General features: G+C 52.4%; 1 protein-coding gene across 1 annotated transcript; it reads left to right on the top strand.

The window, feature by feature from the left end:
- The first annotated feature begins 1,097 nt into the window (after positions 1-1,097).
- On the top strand, positions 1,098-17,598 carry ERO1A (endoplasmic reticulum oxidoreductase 1 alpha). The gene is made up of 16 exons (XM_042813571.1): positions 1,098-1,205; positions 5,353-5,472; positions 6,855-6,938; positions 8,381-8,419; positions 8,704-8,780; positions 8,868-8,941; positions 9,307-9,427; positions 10,118-10,155; positions 11,266-11,277; positions 12,328-12,354; positions 12,547-12,639; positions 13,446-13,692; positions 14,434-14,503; positions 15,480-15,566; positions 16,072-16,205; positions 17,191-17,598. Exons 1-16 carry the CDS (start codon positions 1,098-1,100, stop codon positions 17,249-17,251), a joined length of 1,392 nt encoding a protein of 463 aa, XP_042669505.1. The 3' UTR covers positions 17,252-17,598.
- The last annotated feature ends 563 nt before the right edge of the window (positions 17,599-18,161 follow it).

Here is an 18,161-nt window from a genome sequence, read left to right as displayed (position 1 = left end):
CCTGCTCATCTTTGTGGCTCCTCTGGACCCTCTCCAACAGCTCCCTGTCTTTCCTGGGGCTCCAGACCTGGACACAGCACTGCAGCTGGGGCCTCACAAGAGCAGAGCAGAGGGGGACAATCACCTCCTGTCCCTGCTGCCACCCCTCTGTTGATGGAGCCCAGGACACCATTTGCCTTCCAAGCCACAAGAGCACACTGCTGGTTCACGTTCAGCTTTTCATCCTTAAGGACCCCCAGGACTTCTCTGCAGGGCTGCTCTCAAGCATCGCTCCTTCCAGTCTGTACGGATGCCTGGGATTCCTCCAGCTCAAATGCAAAACGCTGCACTTTGCTGTGCTGAACCTCATCAGGTTCACTCTGCCCACCTTTCCAGCCTCTCGAGGTCCCTCTGAATGGCATCCCTTCCTTCTACTGTGTTGACTGCACGATTCAGCTTGGTGTCGTCAGCAAACTTGCTGAGGGTGCACTCGATTCTGTCATTGATATCGATAAAGACATTAAAGAGCGCCGGTCCCAAGACAGACCGCTGGGATGCTGCTCGTCACTGGCCTCCACCTGGACACAGAGCCATTGACAACCAAAGGGAAATCATTCCTTCATTCCTATGGGAAATTATTCCATTATTCCTACGGGAAACACGACACGAGAAATACAACAGCAACGTGCGATGGAGCGAATTCTCAGCTACAAGCCGCAATTTTTCAACGCAGTCACCACCGCCGTGTATTTTCTCTATCCCGCCCCTTTGCTCCCGTGCCGCCGTGTCAGCGAGCCCCTCCGCTGCCGTCTGTCACAACGCCCCGCAGCGCGGGCACAGGGCCGCCGTCCCACCGACACCCAGCCCAAAACAGCGGGCGTTACTTTTGGTGCGGCCCTGGTGGATGGAACCGGCTTTATTTCGTGCTCGCGTTCAGCCCGGGGCGGGGGAGAGCAGCGCTCCGCCTGCTGGGATCCCCGTTCGGCGACGAAACGCCGCCGGATCGCTGCCAACGCAGTCAGTGGGCGCGACGTGCCGGCGCAAGGCGGGACAGAAGCGTGCAGCGGAACGGGGCGGAGCGGAGCGCGGCTCCTCCGGCCATCGGCGGCGGTGCTGGGATGGCGGCGGGCGGAGCGCTGCTGCGGGCGTTGGGTTTTGCCGCCCTTCTGCTGCCCTCCGCGCCCCGCGGGTCGCCCGGATCTGCGGAGCGCCGCTGCTTCTGCCAGGTGGGCTGCGGTGGGTTGGCGGGGGGCTGCGCTCGTTGCGTGGGGCGGCCCGAGCTTGGGGATCGCAGCACGCGGTGCCTTCCGAGCTGCCATCCTAGGGTTGGTGCCTGGAGGTGGGTTGCTGCTCGCTTCGCTTTGCGTGAGTGCGAGTGGCTGCGGTGCGCTCGGCGCCCGACGGTCCGCTCAGAACTGCGTGAAAATCAGTGCTGAAACGCGAATCGGAAGCCGGCAGTGGGAAAAGAAAAGGCGCGGGGCTGTGGCTTTGCCTTATGGGTGGTTCGTGATGGAAACGGCAGATCAAAACCAGTGCTGATAGAGAGCTGAACCTGTGCTTTTCATTTCTTTATCGCTGTGCTTTCCTGCTTCGGGAGGTTTGCCTCGTCAGTCTGAGTCAGGAGCACGGTGTGGTATGAGCAGCCCTTGCTGCTAGAAGCTCTGCTGTTCTGGCACGATGATGGCTTGCAGGCTTCGTTCCTTGGGCACAGAGAGCTGGCGTCGTGCTGTGGTTTGTTGTTGTTTTCTTCGGAGGCTGTTCCTCTGGCCATTAGGGGTGATTCTGAGCACTGACTTCCTTGTTATCTGAGCAGACTTTCAAGCCACTCTTGCATTCTTGTTAAACTGGTGCTTTCCAGAGAGCTCTGCCGTCCCTGTGGGAGGGAACGGGGGGTACTGCCCAGAACACTGGAATCACAGACCCATAGAATGGCCTGGGTTGCACAGGAGCACAGTGCTCATCCAGCTCCAACCCCTGCTGTGTGCAGGTCGCCAACCAGCAGCCCAGGCTGCCCAGAGCCACATCCAGCCTGGCCTTGAATGCCTGCAGGGATGGGGCATCCACAGCCTCCTTGGGCAACCTGTGCCAGTGCCTCACCACCCTCTGGCTGAAGCTGGAGCTGCGGATTCTTTTCTAAGAGATGCTTGGAGGTGATACATATTCTCTGTAGTGTTCCTGTGCTCTGCTCTGGCTGCAGGTGGGAGATGCAGAAAGGAGTTTGCTCTGTTTCCTGCCCAGCTGTGCAGTAAGTGGTGGTGTATGGGTTAGGGAGGGAGCCTGTAGCGAGAAAAGAAAGCCCTAAATCCACTGCCTAGGAGCATTTCTATGATGTTGAGTGAACTGGGAAGAGATGAAGATCACTGCTGGAGCCTGGGATGGAGACAAAGGAGAATGAAGCAAAGGCCAAACCTAAGGATGACGCAGAGTCCACGTGAGGTGATGTTCCAACCCGTGGTACGCACCCATGGAGGATACATCAATGCTGTGGCACTTTGGAGAGCCAGCAGAGCACATCCCTGGCTGCTTGCTCAGCAGCTGGAGCCATGGGGGTGTGCGTCTGTCCCAGCGGCTCCGTTGCATCTCTCCCTGCAGACCCAGCCCTGCTGCCCATCCCATGCCATGCTGGGCTCCCACACCCTGCCTGGGTGGAGCAGGACCCATGGCTGCTGCTGAGCTCAGTGATTTCACAGGTGCCAGGAAGCATGTGGCACCCGTTTGGGACTTGGTGAAGTTCTGTTTCATCTGAAACAACTGTTCACGTTGTTGCAGGCTGAAGACACAGATGTTTGGGGAGCAGGGAAGGTGTCTTAAGGCATCGCCCTCTCAGGAGAGTGCTTACCTGGAGTTCTTTACAGGCTGATATTGTGCTGGGTTAGTTCTAGCTCGATTTGGCCACTACACCTTGCACATTCAGGCCTGGTACAAACATTATACAGAATCATGGAGTGGGTTGGCTTGGGTGGGACTTGAAGACCATTCAGTCCCACAACCCCTGTTGTGGGCTGGGTGCCCCCCATCCACATCCACAGCCTCAGGCACCTGTAGGGATGGGGCACCACAGCTCCAGCAGTGCCAGCTGAGATTCTACAGGTGTTTCTGAAGGTAATTTCTAGAGCAGCTGAGGCATGGCCCAGTCTGCAGGCTGCCTTGCTCAGGGGTTGCCAGGCTTCCAGGAATGTGTGGTTTGGGGTTTTCTATTTTTGTTGGTTAGCCTTCTTAATTTTGAAACAGGTTTATGTTGGGTAACTGGATTACCAAATCGGTGCTGGTGTTTTTTTTTAATGGGGGTGGTTTAGGCTAGTGGAAATCTGAATTGCTATGCTGACAATCTTAGTTTCCATTACTTTGCAAACTTACTTTGCAGAGTACAGTACAGTGGGCTGTTGGGCTTCAGTGTGAATGCAAGAAACAGAAGCAAACCTGCACAGCACAGTGACTTAGCACTAATGATTGCTCATGTGGCAAAGGGCACTGGGGCTCACTGTATTTCCCTTCACACCCACTTAAATCAACGCGGCTCAGTCTAAACCATCAGTGCCTTCAATGAAGAAGCTTTGTTTCCTAAGCACCGAGTCCCACCCTGGGTCTGAGCGTGGCTTCCTTCCCCTCCTGCCCGGGGCAACCCGCAGTTCCTTTAAGGTGCTGGCTGTCCGACGCAGGCTGTGGTTTCTTCCCCTCCCCTTTCTGTGTGCTCTGAGGGCGAGGGCTCATTGCCTTCCTTCTCGGAAAGAGGGCACGGAGCTCTGCTGCTGCAGTGCTGATCGCTGTGGTTCTGGGGAGATTGATGTGTGCCTCTCTGAGTGACCTGAGGGCTCTGGTGATGTGCATCAGGCCATGTGTTCCACGCTTCTCACGTGGCTCTTCCTCTTCTCTCCACACGTAGTAATTTGTTTTGCCCTAATTGCAAAGGACACTCTTCCTTGGAGGCTTTTCCTTGAGGCTTGCAGGGTTGTGGTCTGTGTGCTGGGGGAATGCTGCTTTGTGCTGGCTGCTGCCAGAACCTGCCGAGCTTCTGGAACAGAGGCAGCCAGGGGATTTCTCACTGTGAATATCCCACACTCGCTTCATAAATCAGCAGTACCCATTTAAAATGACCACCTTGGTCTTAAATTGATCTACTCCTGGTGGATGGCAGCTGCCGACTGTTGTATTGCTACCTCAGCACGTGGGGAAATTCCCTGGTGCCCAACTGAGAGGGAATGAGTGGTATGCTCCCTCTGTGCACACGGTGATTTCCCTGAGTGCTCATCACCGGGCTGGGAAGCAGCAGACCTTCTGCTGTGCGTCTTTCTCCCGCAGGCAGTAAGCTACGTGTCAGAAAGCCACAGCTGAATTTGGGTTGCTTTGGTTTTGTTTTCTGCGGGGCTTTCACACAGCGTGAGTTGTTCAGGATGATGCAAGGAGAATTGGCTTCCTGCAGCAGATCTGCAGCAGATGTTTCCTTGCCAAACGGCTGCCAGGGGCACAGGGAAAGGCTGTTGCAGTCTCTGTGGTTCTAATCACATCACATGGCTGCAGCAGGGACTTCAGTTGAGTGCCGTAACCTTTGGTGGCATTACTGTTGCTTAATTAGACCCTCGTGCTGATGGCAGCTGTTAGCTGTGTGCCACCCTGCCCAGAGTGGCATGCTGGTGTCAAACAAGAGCCTGGGCTGCTGTGTCTGCTGGGTTTGGTCTTGATGAAAACATCTGTGTCTTGTTTAGCTGTGTGTTATCTTTGCTCCCTGAAGAGATGGCGGTGTCTGCCTGATGCCTGTTGCTCTGGCATCAGTAAACTCTTAACATACCTGTGTGTGTTAGGGGAAAAATGTGTGTAATCACAGAACCACAGCATGGCCTGGGTTGCACAGGAGCACAGTGCTCCTCCAGCTCCAACCCCTGCTGTGTGCAGGTCGCCAACCAGCAGCCCAGGCTGCCCAGAGCCACATCCAGCCTGGCCTTGAATGCCTGCAGGGATGGGGCATCCACAGCCTCCTTGGGCAACCTGTGCCAGTGCCTCACCACCCTCTGGCTCCAAAACTTCCTCCTCATATCCAACCCAAACCTCCCCTGTCTCACTTTAAAACCATTCCCCTTGTCCTATGGACAAAAATTGCTTGCCCCCAACAACAGGCAAAAGACAGGTCCTAAAGGATGCATCACAAGGAATTCTTTGGCAATTCAGCACGTTCAGCTTTATTGAGCCATTAAAGTAAGAAAAGAGCTCTGAGATCATCAAGTCCAACTGCCAACCCATCACCACCAGCCCACTGAACCAGTGCTGTTTTGTTCTGGTCAGATTTAAGGCAATGACTCGCTGGAAAATGAAAGAAAATCCTGAATGGTGTTACCTGTGCTGACCAAGTTGTTTGTGCTTGATGTTCTGCACCAACAGGTCACTGGCCATTTAGACGACTGCACGTGTGATGTAGAAACCATCGATGCCTTCAACAACTACAAGCTGTTTCCTAGGCTGAATCAACTTCTGGAAAGTGACTATTTTAGATACTACAAAGTAAGTTTCCCATACAAGAAATAGATGAATATTTCTCAATGATTTGCTGTGCTTTTTTTTTTCTTTCTTTCTTTGTCCCATGGAAGTTATTGCTGATCTCTTACAATCAGATACCCCTTTTTCAGCCAGGCTGCCCAGGATCCCATCCAACCTGGCCTTGGATGCCTCCAGAAGTGGGGCATCCTCAGCCTCTCTTCGTTCCGCAGCTCTGTTTCCTCTGAGGAGCTGAGGCAGTAGAACAGTTTGTTGAATTAGGGCTCAAAAGAGCTGATGACAGATGTCCAAATTGCATGATGAGGATGCTCTTGGTGTCTTCCTGTCAATGAGGAAAGCCTGGTTTAGCTGTCAGTCAGATGAAGTGATTGCAGTTATGCCAGGCCATCACTGTTAGATGATGTCTGCTCCCATTCAATGAGATTGCATCTGTGTGACTAACTGTGGGTTTGTTTGGGTGTGCTTGGGTTGTGGCCAGAATCTTACCTGCCAAGGTCATGTTCTGAACAGTGACTGTTTCCTGATTGCTTCAGCAGACAAGAAAGAATTGATGTTCTTCCATAAGAAGGGTTTAAAATGTTCTCAACTTCTTTTCCTATGAAGAAAGGTTGAGGGAACTGGGCTTGTTGAGCTTGGAGAATAGAAGGCTGAGGGGAGACCTCATGGTGGCCTTCAGTGCTTGAAGGGAGCGGATAAACAGGAGGGGAACGGCTGTGTGTGAGCGTGGATGGTGATGGGACAAGGGGAATGGTTTTAAAGTGAGACAGGGGAGGTTTGGGTTGGATATGAGGAGGAAGTTTTTCAGCCAGAGGGTGGTGAGGCACTGGCACAGGTTGCCCAAGGAGGCTGTGGATGCCCCATCCCTGCAGGCATTCAAGGCCAGGCTGGATGTGGCTCTGGGCAGCCTGGGCTGCTGGTTGGCGACCTGCACACAGCAGGGGTTGGAGCTGGATGAGCACTGTGCTCCTTTGCAACCCAGGCCATGCTGTGGTTCTATGGACTTAGCTGCACTGCAGATTAGAACAGCTCCAAATCACCAGCAGACCTGCTGGCTCATAAGATGTACAAAATACCCAACCAGAAAGGGTTGCCAGTGCTCAAAGAGCATCAAGGTGTGAGCACAGAACATCCAATAGCACAGATAGTCTTGGCTGTACTGCATGAGTACACACATCCTGCATGGGAGACACATGAATGAGCATGGCAGGCTGAGATCAGGCCTTTGAAGTGAAGGACCTTTGCTCGCACTTGCACCGCAGTGCTCAGCTCTGCGCTGTGTTAGCAGAGGCCTTTCAGTGAGCTAGCGGTGCGTGCTGGCAGGCTGTGGTGTGGAAGGTTGGCTTGGCTGCACGGAAGAAGCGTGTAACAGGGTGATGTGTTATTTGTAGGTGAACCTCAAGAAACCCTGTCCTTTCTGGGATGACAACAGTCACTGTGGAATAAGAGACTGCGCTGTCAAACCCTGCCCGTCTGTGAGTAGAGAACCGGTCGCTTCTCCATTTTCTCTGTTGGCCTTTGCAGCAGGTAAAGATCTTCCTGTGCTGGCTGCTGAGCCACAGTTCTGCTGTGGCTGCAAAAGAGGCTTCCTCAGGCACTGTACTGCTGGGATCCCTAAAGAAGAGCTCGAATGGTGAATTCTGACACCTTGAAGAAAGGCTGGGCTTCTGACAGCCGGCCCTCCACCGATGGAAGCTCTTGGCCTGGCCCCTCTTTTGTTTGATGCATTAGTAGAATGATTTTAGGGGCAATCCCCTGGTGCTGTGTACTGTGTTAATTGGCACACGTTCAGCCCGCTAGCCTATGAGCTACACAGCGATTTGTTTTGTCTGATGAATTCAGCCAAGCCCCTTCCAGCAGTCTCTATACATAAAATAGCTCTTTCAGAGTCCTGCTTCCCAGCACAAAAGCAGGTACCTTTGCCTTTGCATCCTGGACAGAAGGGGTTTGTTCACTGATCTGGAAGAAGACATGGTGACTGCAGGGGTCTGTCTGAAAAGAAGGGGAAAAGAGGGAGGGAATTAGGACTTGGTTGCTGGGCTGGTAGGTGTGGTGAAAATGCCCCCAGCCTGGCTCTGTGGGGTGGCAGGCAACTGCAGGCTGTCTTACACGCTCCTGCTGGGGTCTCCAGAGCACTCCGTGTGCTGAGGCTGCACTGGGATATGCTGTGCTGGTGGTACAGTGCAAGGGCAGGAGAAGACCCTAATTGCATGCATTTACCAAACAACTGCACCTTATTTTTATGCACAGCTTAAAGTAGAATGCCATGGAGATGTCTGCCCCTCACCTGGGAGCTCTGTGAAACCTGAAGTAATGCAGCTGCTGGCTTGGCTGCAAAATGTCTGAGGTGACATGGCAGCAACAGAGCGCGGTGTGCGCGTGTGAGAACAGCACTCCTTCTATACATTCTGATCTGTGTACTACATTCACCTCATTCCCCTCTCCCATGCACTTCCCTACCCTTCCAACAGCTCCTTTGGTGGTGACTCCATACAGCTGCTGTGGGAGGCTTCAGGATGATGTATATCAGGGCTGCAAGAGCTGAAAAGAGGCAGCTGGGCTTCTGCCAGCATCACCTGGAGGTGGGGTGGCAGCCAGCTGCTGCTCTGGAGTCTGGGTTGGCATCTTCTGCCTTGTGCTTGGTGAGCAGAGCACGGCCTGGTGGAGCACTGTGGAAGGCTGCTGAGCTATTGAGAATGAGATTCTTGCGAAAAACCAAAATAAAACACCAGGAATATTGCTTAACTTTTGTCTGTAGAGGAGCCAGCAATTAGAGATGGTGTAAGCTAAGCTGAGGGATTTGATTGATTCCTTTTAAGCCCTGGGAGCTGCTGTAACCTTCCTAATCTTTTTCAAACATTAGACTGAAAGGCTTTGTCAGCTTCAGATGTAACACGTGCCCAATTTTGTCTTTCAGGACGAAGTCCCTGATGGAATCAGATCTGCAAGTTACAAGGTAGGTTTGTCTGCATGCACAGAGTGATGCTGCTTGTGGGACTTTGAGTCACTGTGAGTGATAAAAGCCCTTTGGAGGCTTCCCCAGGGTCCAGTGTGTCAGAGCCTGCTGTGAGTCCCTGCAGCAATCCCCACAGCTGCGCCAGGCCCTGACTATTTGCAGACATCTTGTGGAAATATCAGTTGTTAGACTAGAAGTGTTTCTGATGCTTAAACTATATGTGCAGCAAAGGCCAAATTACAACATCAGCATGCCCATGTTTTGATCTTTGCTTCTCAATGCAGTATTCAGAGGAAGCCAACAGCCGTGCTGAAGAATGTGAAGAAGCCAGCAGGCTTGGGGCTGTGGATGAGTCACTGAGGTATGACTTCTTCCCACAGCCCATGCTTGTCTTGAAGGAACCTCAGCATCAGTGCTCTGTCTGATGCTCTTCATCCTTTCTTTGCAGCAAGGAAACCCAGCAGGCAGTGCTTCAGTGGACGTCGCACGATGACTCTTCAGACAGCTTCTGTGAAGCTGATGGTATAACGACCCATTTGACCTGACCAACTCTAAGCAGCTCAAGTTCTCTGCAGAGCTTTGAGGCTAAAATGTGGTATTCCAGCGAGCCTGAATTGTATATGGTGTTTCTTCTCCCTCCCCATGCCCTATCCTGTAGAAAATAATCAAAAGCTTCACTGCTGCTCAGGGTCCTGCAGCGAGTCAGTGAGCTCAGTGCTCAGAGTCGGCTTTGCCATCTGTGGCGCTGCAGGGGCTCAGTGTGCAGCCAGTGCTGTGCACCTGCCTTCTTGGAGGGCTGCTCAGTACGCAGAGGGGAGGCTGGGTTGGCTTTGGAAGGTGCTGTTTCTTTAGAAGCTGCCGTCACTGACCGGCGTTCTGCTCCACAGACATCCTTTCCCCCGACGCAGAGTATGTGGATTTGCTCCTGAACCCCGAGCGCTACACTGGCTACAGAGGGCCGGATGCCTGGAAGATATGGAACAGTATTTATGAAGAAAACTGCTTCAAGTAGGTGCTTTGGGACACAGGTGCCACAAACCTTGAGTCACTGTGAGCCCTGACTTCTGCAGAGGGGCTGCGTGTGCTACAGCTGCTCTGCTAACCCCCATCTTCCAGTCTTTGCTGCATGCTGCCAGGTGCGGGCTGTGGGAGCAGGGAGGAGCTGTATGGTTGCCCCATGCTGTTCCTCATGCCACAGCTCTGCAGAGTGGGGTCCAGCAGGGTGTGCATCCCTGGTGTGATGTGGTCCTCATCACACAGCCCTGTTGTCCCTGGTGTCGTACCACGAGCTCCCTGCCCAGTCCTTGCCAGTTGGATCTCTGCTGAGGTCTGTTGCTGGGGCTGTGCTGGTGGATGCTGCTTGTAGCCTTGTGTGCCTTGTGTCACCTTTCCAGCAATTTCCTCTCTGCACACTGCAGCATGGTTTTGCACCAGAGCCGTGAGATGATGTCCATGAGCACTCCTCTAGGCACTGGATTTTCCCCTAGCTGTCTTTTTTTTTTTTTTTTTACAAAGAAGGAAGAAAAAAGAGAAAACCTGATCTCTCTTTGCTCTTTTTCTGTTGTAGCAGCAGGAGCTCTTAGATCTTCCTAGGCTATTTGGCTGCAGAAAAGTAATTTCTTCCGCTGTTGTTTCTGCACAGTAAGGAGACAGTCACGTATTTACTTACCTAAATGACCTATTTTTTTTTCCTCTTAGGCCTCAGAATGTGAAAAGACCTTTGGCATCTGGTAGAGGTGAGTCACGTATTCATCTTGCTAAGTGGTTTGGTAGCGTACTGCTCGAGCTCAACAGCTTCCTTTACAACAGCAGCAAATACTGTGTGAGCTACTTTCGCTGAACGAGGGCTGTGTTACAGCTCTTCATCAAGTCTAGAATAGTTATGGCCAATGGAATGGGTGTCCAGCACCCAGAAGGAGAAGGAAGGTCTGATTTTCAGGGTCTTGGAGAGGCTGGGGACAGAGCTGAACCCTGCATCAGTGCTTTCTGTGCTCAGCAATGCCAAACCATCTGGGAGGGACTGAAATAAGACCCTGGCTGGGATCCTCGGGGGAAAACATTTAATAGGAGAAACTGCCTTAGGGGCAAAGTGTAAATGAAAGTCGGGAGGGGTCTCAGGAGCATACAGACAGCTGCGGGCTCAAGGCTGCTAAGAGAGCCTGTGTTTGCTGATGCCACATCATGCCCAGACATTTGAACATCATCAGTATGCTGATGGCCTGAACTCCAGCAGTGTCCTCTGAGGTGTTGTCTGGACTTTCCCTATCCTCTGCAGGTGGTTTTCCCACTCCTTTCAGCTTTGCATGGAGGAGTGACACTTTAAGCATGGCAATAATGAACCAGTGTTTGTCGTGAGGGGTGCTGCTGTTTGGGGCAAGGTATGGGTGAAGTATCACAGGCACCACAGAAGGACTGCAGTTCTGTCTGCAAGAAAAGAAACAGGACGTGAGAACAGGGTCAGGCCTGATGCCTGTGTCGATGCAAATGGCTGGTGAGTTGCAGGAAGCAGAGAGTATCTCTGAGTATCTTGTCAGAGGTCATACAGGAGGCAGTTGCCTTTCTTATTTTCCCGTCTCTGCTTTAACTTCCTTTACAAACACAGATCCCTCCTGTGTGGGTCAGGTTATTGGGAGCATTGCTCACCAGGTACCTCACTGCTGCAGTTAGTGAGATGGTGTTTTGTGTTAGGAAGATGTACGAACCTCCTTGGGAACCTCCTCGTCCTTCTGCCACAGCAGGTTAGCAGAGCAATCTTCATGTTTGTGCTTGGCCGTTCAGCTTTGGCTGTGTGTAATTATCTCCTTTATTGTTTTCTCTCCCCACCACTCGTGCCTTCCTCTCATCAGGAGACGACGGAGGTGAGTTGCACTCTGTTTTTGCCCGTATCAGAAGCAGGTCCTCTTGTTAAAAACACAAATACTGGGAGTCTTCAGGGTTCATGGCGTGGTTTTTTCAGTGCTGGCTGCTGCTGAGGAAGCAGCTCTCAGGCTGTGCTTTGGAAGGCAGTTGGTGGGAGCAGCGTGCCTCACTGCAGCTCCCTGCTGGGAGGGCTGAGCCCCAGAGCTGTTTGTGCTCTGTGGTACTGGGCCTGTCTGTGGGACATCCTTCCTGTCTCCAAACTATTTCCAAATCCTTTTCTGTTCTCCAGATTATTTTCAAGCAGGTGGTAGCAAGGGCCAATGTGAAACGCTGCCTTGTGTGATTGTACACATTTGGTTGTGCTGTTTCATTTCTTTCCAATAAAAATACCCCCTCCCCACACTCAGCAGTAAAGAAAGCAGTCTGTGGCCTTTGTTTCCCTGTAGGTCACAGCATCACGCAGTGGTTTTGCCCCCCACCAGCTCTTGCCAAGGTGGGTGGGAAGGATCCATGTGTTATATCTGTCTGCTGCCACCACTGCCTTATAGAGACATCAGGCAGGCAGAAGAGTGGGGAGGAAAACCCTTGGTGCTCTCTTCTACCACCTCTATCCCTGCTTCTGCAAACTGGAGTGAGCAGAGTTGCTCTAGGTCTGGTCTCGAGGGTGGTGTCAGGTTTTTGGCCGTGGGAGCAGTGGTGGGGAGAGGAGGGGTGTCAGAATCACAGAACGGCCTGGGTTGCACAGGAGCACAGTGCTCATCCAGCTCCAACCCCTGCTGTGTGCAGGTCGCCAACCAGCAGCCCAGGCTGCCCAGAGCCACATCCAGCCTGGCCTTGAATGCCTGCAGGGATGGGGCATCCACAGCCTCCTTGGGCAACCTGTGCCAGTGAATCCAGTTCCAGAGCCCAGCCCTGTCATGTTGGTGCATCATCCTGTTGTCTCCTGAAAAGTGTTTCCAACTACAAACAAAAATGCCATGTTGTGGTGGAGCCTTCCTGCTGCTTGAAGGCACTTCAGACTGACGTGCTCTTTCTCCTTCTGTTTGCAGGGCAGACGTTTTACAAGTGGTTGAAAGGTAATCCTTCTCTCTAAACCTGGCATCTCTTCTTGGGATGAATGCAGAATGGCCGTGGAGCAGGTGGGGGCTGCTTGCTGCTCTGGGGTTGGGTGAGATCCGTCTGACAGTCAGGAGAGGAAAATTCAGTATATGCTTTCAGTATCTTCAAATGCTTGTTGTTTATTTTCCCTTTTTCTTCTTTTCCTCCAGGTGTCTGCATAGAGAAACGAGCTTTCTACAGGCTCATTTCTGGTCTCCATGCAAGCATCAACATTCACCTGAGTGCCAGGTACCTCTTACAAGGTAACTGCCACTTCCTGCCTGAGCTCTCCTGCATCAGCTCTTAATTGGCACAGCCTTCAGATCCGTGGCTCAGCTAAATGCCAGTGCAGCCCTGCCAGCAGGGCTCAGGCCTGCTTCTATGCTTCTGTTCTCTCTCCCTCAGCACACAGGTTGTGTAACAAAATCAGGAATGCACTTGTTGCATACCTTTGGGTGTGCAAATGCTGGGGTCTGCTCTGTGCTCAGCCTTCCTGCACGTATGCCTTTTATTCTTCCTCCATGGTTATTTTGGAGTGTGTTTCTAATTGCATATCTCCCTAGCCTGTTCTTACAGCAGTCAGATAGCAGTAATTTCATCCAGACTGAGAAATGCTTGGCTGAGCTCCTCCAAGTCCCTCGAGCTATTTCTGTGTGCCATTCCCACTTTCTTTGCATCCCTTGTCCACAGGCAGCTATCTAACAAATCTCCATTTAACCCTGGGGTTGGAAATACAGGGTGATGTGAGAGCATAATTTCCTTGTCCCACACGGCCGGGGTCCGTGCTGAAATGGAATAAATCTGGTAGGCTTGGTGTACAGACATCACTGTGAACTCCCACAGCTGTATCCTTCAGGGAGTCTGAGCTGTGCCCCACACTGCATGGACAGCATAGGCCTTGGCCACGGGAGACAGCTTGGAAGAGTTGGGGTTGATGGAAGGGCTGTGGCTTCTGAAAGCTCGGACCCCTTCGGTTAGAGATGCACGTCACCATTGAGCTTGGGACACTGGGAGGGAGCGAAGCAGAACTGTGTCTGCCCACCTGGTGTCTTTGTTTCTGTGCTCTCAGATACGTGGTCAGAGAAGAAATGGGGCCCCAATGTTACGGAGTTCCAGCAGAGGTTCGACGAGGTTCTCACCAGAGGGGAAGGCCCCAGAAGACTGAAGAACCTGTATTTTCTGTACCTGATTGAGCTGCGGGCTCTATCCAAAGTGCTGCCCTTCTTTGAGCGCCCAGGTTTCCAGCTGTACACAGGCAATCAAAGCCACGATGCAGAAATCAAGAGCCTATTGCTGGAGGTTCTCCGCCTGGCCAAGTAATTACGTTCGGTACCCGGGGAGAATGGCTCTTTCCACCCTGGCATCTCTGAGCCTGCTTAACCTTTCGCTTAAAGCTCCTAGAAAGGCAGGTTGTGGGTTCCTTCTTGGAGTGGGATGGCATGATTTGGTAGCGCTGCTGGGAGCTCCTTGGTATCTGCATTCAAATTGCAAAACGGGGTAATTAAGCCCGCTGTTTAATAGCCTAGGCTGGCTTTTTGATTTAGCAGAGTTGAACGTAATAACCTCCTACACATCAGTCCTGAAATTGGCTACCTGGTTGAGTCATCTGTGAAATGCCAGGCCTGCTGTCATGTTTTTTGCTGGCAAAAATGCCAGCCGTGCACCTAATGGGGGGTTGGGCTGATGGGCAGCGCTGGGAGAATGAGGAGCAGGAGGCACCAGAACCAGGTGGAAGTGGGTGTCTCTAACATGGTGGGTGTTTGGATTTCTCTCCTCATGCTGCCGTGCCTTCGCTGCTTACGTCTGTCAGAAAACAGACTACAATTGCTTAGAAACCACAGAGCAATTGCTGAGAGCGTCTCCAAGGTGAAATGCAAGCTAAAATTGAAAGCCTCCAAGAGATGGGAGAAGCAAGCAGCTTGCAGTCACACACAGAAAGTCTCCAGCTGTATTTTAACACCTGTCAGCTCTGTTCTCATACCTAACCAAGTACCCCTGTGAACCTGAGTTAAGCTGCACAGACTGCAGGGAGATAAAACATTTTTGTTCCATTTCAGGTCTTTTCCACTGCATTTTGATGAAAACTCCTTCTTTGCAGGGAATAAAAAAGAAGCTGCTAAACTAAAGGTAAGTGCCCAGCCCTTCCTTTCGGGATACTTTGTACCCGCAGAGTATTCTGGATGTGTCTGGAATAGTACTGCATCTGAAGGGGACCCAATAGGTTCAAGGAACTGGATTGGACATCTCCAATTCATTCTGGTTTGGGGAGCTGCGTGTTGTGGGTGTTCCTTCGTCACAGAATCCTAGAATGGCCTGGGTTGCACAGGAGCACAGTGCTCATCCAGCTCCAACCCCTGCTGTGTGCAGGTCGCCAACCAGCAGCCCAGGCTGCCCAGAGCCACATCCAGCCTGGCCTTGAATGCCTGCAGGGATGGGGCATCCACAGCCTCCTTGGGCAACCTGTGCCAGTGCCTCACCACCTTCTGGCTGAAAAACTTCCTCCTCATATCCAACCCAAACCTCCCCTGTCTCACTTTAAATCCATTCCCCTTGTCCTATCACCATCCACCCTCACACACAGCCGTTCCCCTCCTGTTTATCCACTCCTTTCAAGCAGTGGAAGGCCACCATGAGGTCTCCCCGCATCCTTCTCTTCTCCAAGCTCAACAATCCCAGTTCCCTCAACCTTTCCTCACACAGAGCTGCTCCAGCCCTCTGTTCATCTCAGTGCCTCCTCTGGCCCCGCTCCCAGAGCTCCACGTCCTTCCTGTGCTGGGGGCCCAGGCCTGGACGCAGTGCTGGACAGGAGCCGAGCAGAGGGGGACGATCACCTCCTTGTCCCTGCTGGCCGCCCCTTCTTCATGCAGCCCAGAACACAGCTGCCCTTCCAGGCTGCAGGCACTCACTGCTGCCTCACGTCCAGCTTCTCTCCTACCAGGACCCCAAGTCTGGCTGCTGCTGAGGATCTGCTCCAGGATCCATTTCTCCAACTTGTTTCCACGGAATTTGGCCTGAACAGAATTAACACGCTTGGGTTTGGATTAATACATGGAAGACGTGGTTAGTGTGTAACTGTGATCAGTTTACATCTCTTTTCCCCTAGGAGGAGGTCAGGCTACACTTCAAGAATATTTCCAAGATAATGGACTGCGTTGGCTGCTTCAAGTGTCGCCTGTGGGGGAAGCTGCAGGTGAGCTCTGTCAGCAGAGTGGGGCACGACTGGGAGCAGCTCATTTGATGGGACCGTGGGGCACAGAGGTGGTTCTTAGATATGTCAGCTCCAAGGTCCAGACCAGTGCCAGTGAGCAGGAGGCTGTGTGAGGATCCTGGGGCTGCCAGCAGCTGCCCGTTGCCTTTGCAGTTGGAAACTGAGTGAACTTCCTGCAGCTGCAGGAGGGACACGGGTGCTGTGGGACCGGGGCTCAGCCAGATCCGTGCTGTGCCTTGTGTGTGGTCAGACCTGGGCAGGAAGCCTTTGCTGGGCAGCTCTGCTGTCTAAATCATGCCAAACAAACAGAACGTCCTGGCTCTGTCCCGCTTCCTTCTCTTTGCTGTGTTACGTGAAGGCCGAGTCTTGCCCTGTTAAGTTGATGTCAACAGGAACCTTTGCAAAGACAAGGAAGGGAAGCGAAGTCGGGCTCACGTGCCAGGCTCTGGATGCCTCTGGTGTTAAACCATCTCCTTTTCACATGCAGACACAGGGCCTGGGCACAGCGCTGAAGATCCTCTTTTCTGAAAACCTGATAGAAAAGATTCCTGAAAGCGGCCCTTCCTATGGATTCCAGCTGACGAGACAAGAAATCGTGGCTCTGTTTAATGCTTTTGGAAGGTTGGTGTGAGACCTTGTGCATGCTGCTGCACTGCATCCCTCTGAAGCTTAATCAGTCCATTGGCAATATTGGTGTGAGCTGCTGGTGGCACTTTCTTACAGAGAAGCCCTCAAATGCCCAGTGATGTTCATGTGGAAGAGCAGCGGTGAACAATTTAAAGCAACTTGTTTATATGCTGTGTTTTTGTAAGGAATTGAAGGAAGTGCTTGGATTAACACACAAAGAACTCAGAGTCTTTTAAGAAACGCTGTGACTGCCCAGGGAGCACGCTGTCCCCAGACAGAGGTTGCTCTTCTTACCTATTTTTGCTCCCTCCTTCAAGCACTGCAGTTCTACCAGTTTGTTCCCAGTTCCACCCTCCAGCAGTGGCATTTATTGGGCAGCCATCAGCCCCGTCCCCAGGGGGCAGCAGGATGAGGCTTTGGCAGAAAGGGAAGGGAGCTGTGCAGGTCTTCATCTCTGCTTTCTGTTAGAAAGTGAGCTGGGTTAGTCCAAATCATCTTAAAACAAAAGGCAGTCCTGGCAGGGAGAGGCAGACCCTGTCTGTAAGGAAGAGAAAGTCCCAGGCCTTATTCTCAGAGCCCAGTCCTGCATCTTTACTGATACTCTGCGGCCAGAATGCATTGAGCAAGGAGATGAGGGGCACGATTGAAAGAGACCTTCAGAGGAAGCCAACTCCTCCTGCAGGGGGATGCAGCCATCTGCATGGCTGGTAATGCTATGGTCTGTTTCTTGACCTCCAGTTAATGGGTCTGTCTGATGGCTGCTGAGCTCTGTTACGTCCTGTTCCTCTGTCTCTCCATAACAGAACCTCATGTATACTTGGTTACAGCCAGGCTCTTTTTAAAGCAAAACCTTATTTAGCTGGATTTCTAAATTCTCTCCCTCCAAGCTGCTCAAAGCTCCCCTTGCCAGCGCTCCCTTTCTTGCTTTATTCAGAAGGCCATGAGGCAGACGTGGCTGTAATGCTTTTGTTGCCCTCAGGATTTCAACAAGTGTCAGAGAACTGGAGAACTTCAGGACCCTCCTACGAACCATACGGTGAATCCAGCACAGGAAGGCCCAAACTTTCCTCCCACCTCCTGGGTTCTTCAGCAATAGGCAAACGCCTCAATTCCACTGCACGCTGAGGGCTGCAGGTGAAGGCCACTTGCTGAGCCTCAGGCTCCTGGTTGACTGTCTGTCTGGAAGCTGCTGGTGCCAAATATTTTGTACAAGACCAAAAACATGTTGTTTTGTATAAAAGTGAGGCCGTATGTAAAGTTTATTTTACACAGATCGTTCTGAATGACTTCTCTAAATACTGCTGTGGTGTTTGAATGGGTGAGGCTGCTCTCTTTACCTTCAGAAGCTGAAGGCAAAGCCTGAATAAAGTTGGGGAAAATTCCTCCATCTGGTCCCTGACTCCATGCTGGCCCTCACAGCATCCTTAGAGAGGCTTAGAGGAACAAATCCTAGAATGGCCTGGGTTGCAAAGGAGCACAGCGCTCATCCAGCTCCAACCCCTGCTGTGTGCAGGTCGCCAACCAGCAGCCCAGGCTGCCCAGAGCCACATCCAGCCTGGCCTTGAATGCCTGCAGGGATGGGGCATCCACAGCCTCCTTGGGCAACCTGTGCCAGTGCCTCACCACCCTCTGGCTGAAAAACTTCCTCCTCATATCCAACCCAAACCTCCCCTGTCTCACTTTAAAACCATTCCCCACCACTCTGGGACAGAACAGGGTGTTGCTGCACTTTTCTGACCTGCTGCTTTGCATCCCATGCTGCTGGGTGAGCAGATGGTGTTTCAGGCCAGTGCTGCAGGGGGAGCAAGGCCCCTTCTTCCTTGCAGAAGACGATGGGGTTTGCAGCGTGCTGAAGGAATCCTGCAGCTCACCATTTGGCCACCTCGTGCCTCCATCTTGTGTGAAGACAGGCGAGCAGCAGCCAGGCCCCGCTCCTGCCAGGTGCTGAGC

Source organism: Centrocercus urophasianus, unplaced genomic scaffold, assembly GCF_019232065.1.
Source record: "Centrocercus urophasianus isolate 14NV4802_14NV808 unplaced genomic scaffold, USGS_Curo_1.0 seq_14, whole genome shotgun sequence".
NCBI classification, from domain to species: Eukaryota; Metazoa; Chordata; class Aves; order Galliformes; family Phasianidae; genus Centrocercus; species Centrocercus urophasianus.
Note: the sequence above shows the minus strand (reverse complement) of the source record. Positions and strands in the feature narration are given on the sequence as shown.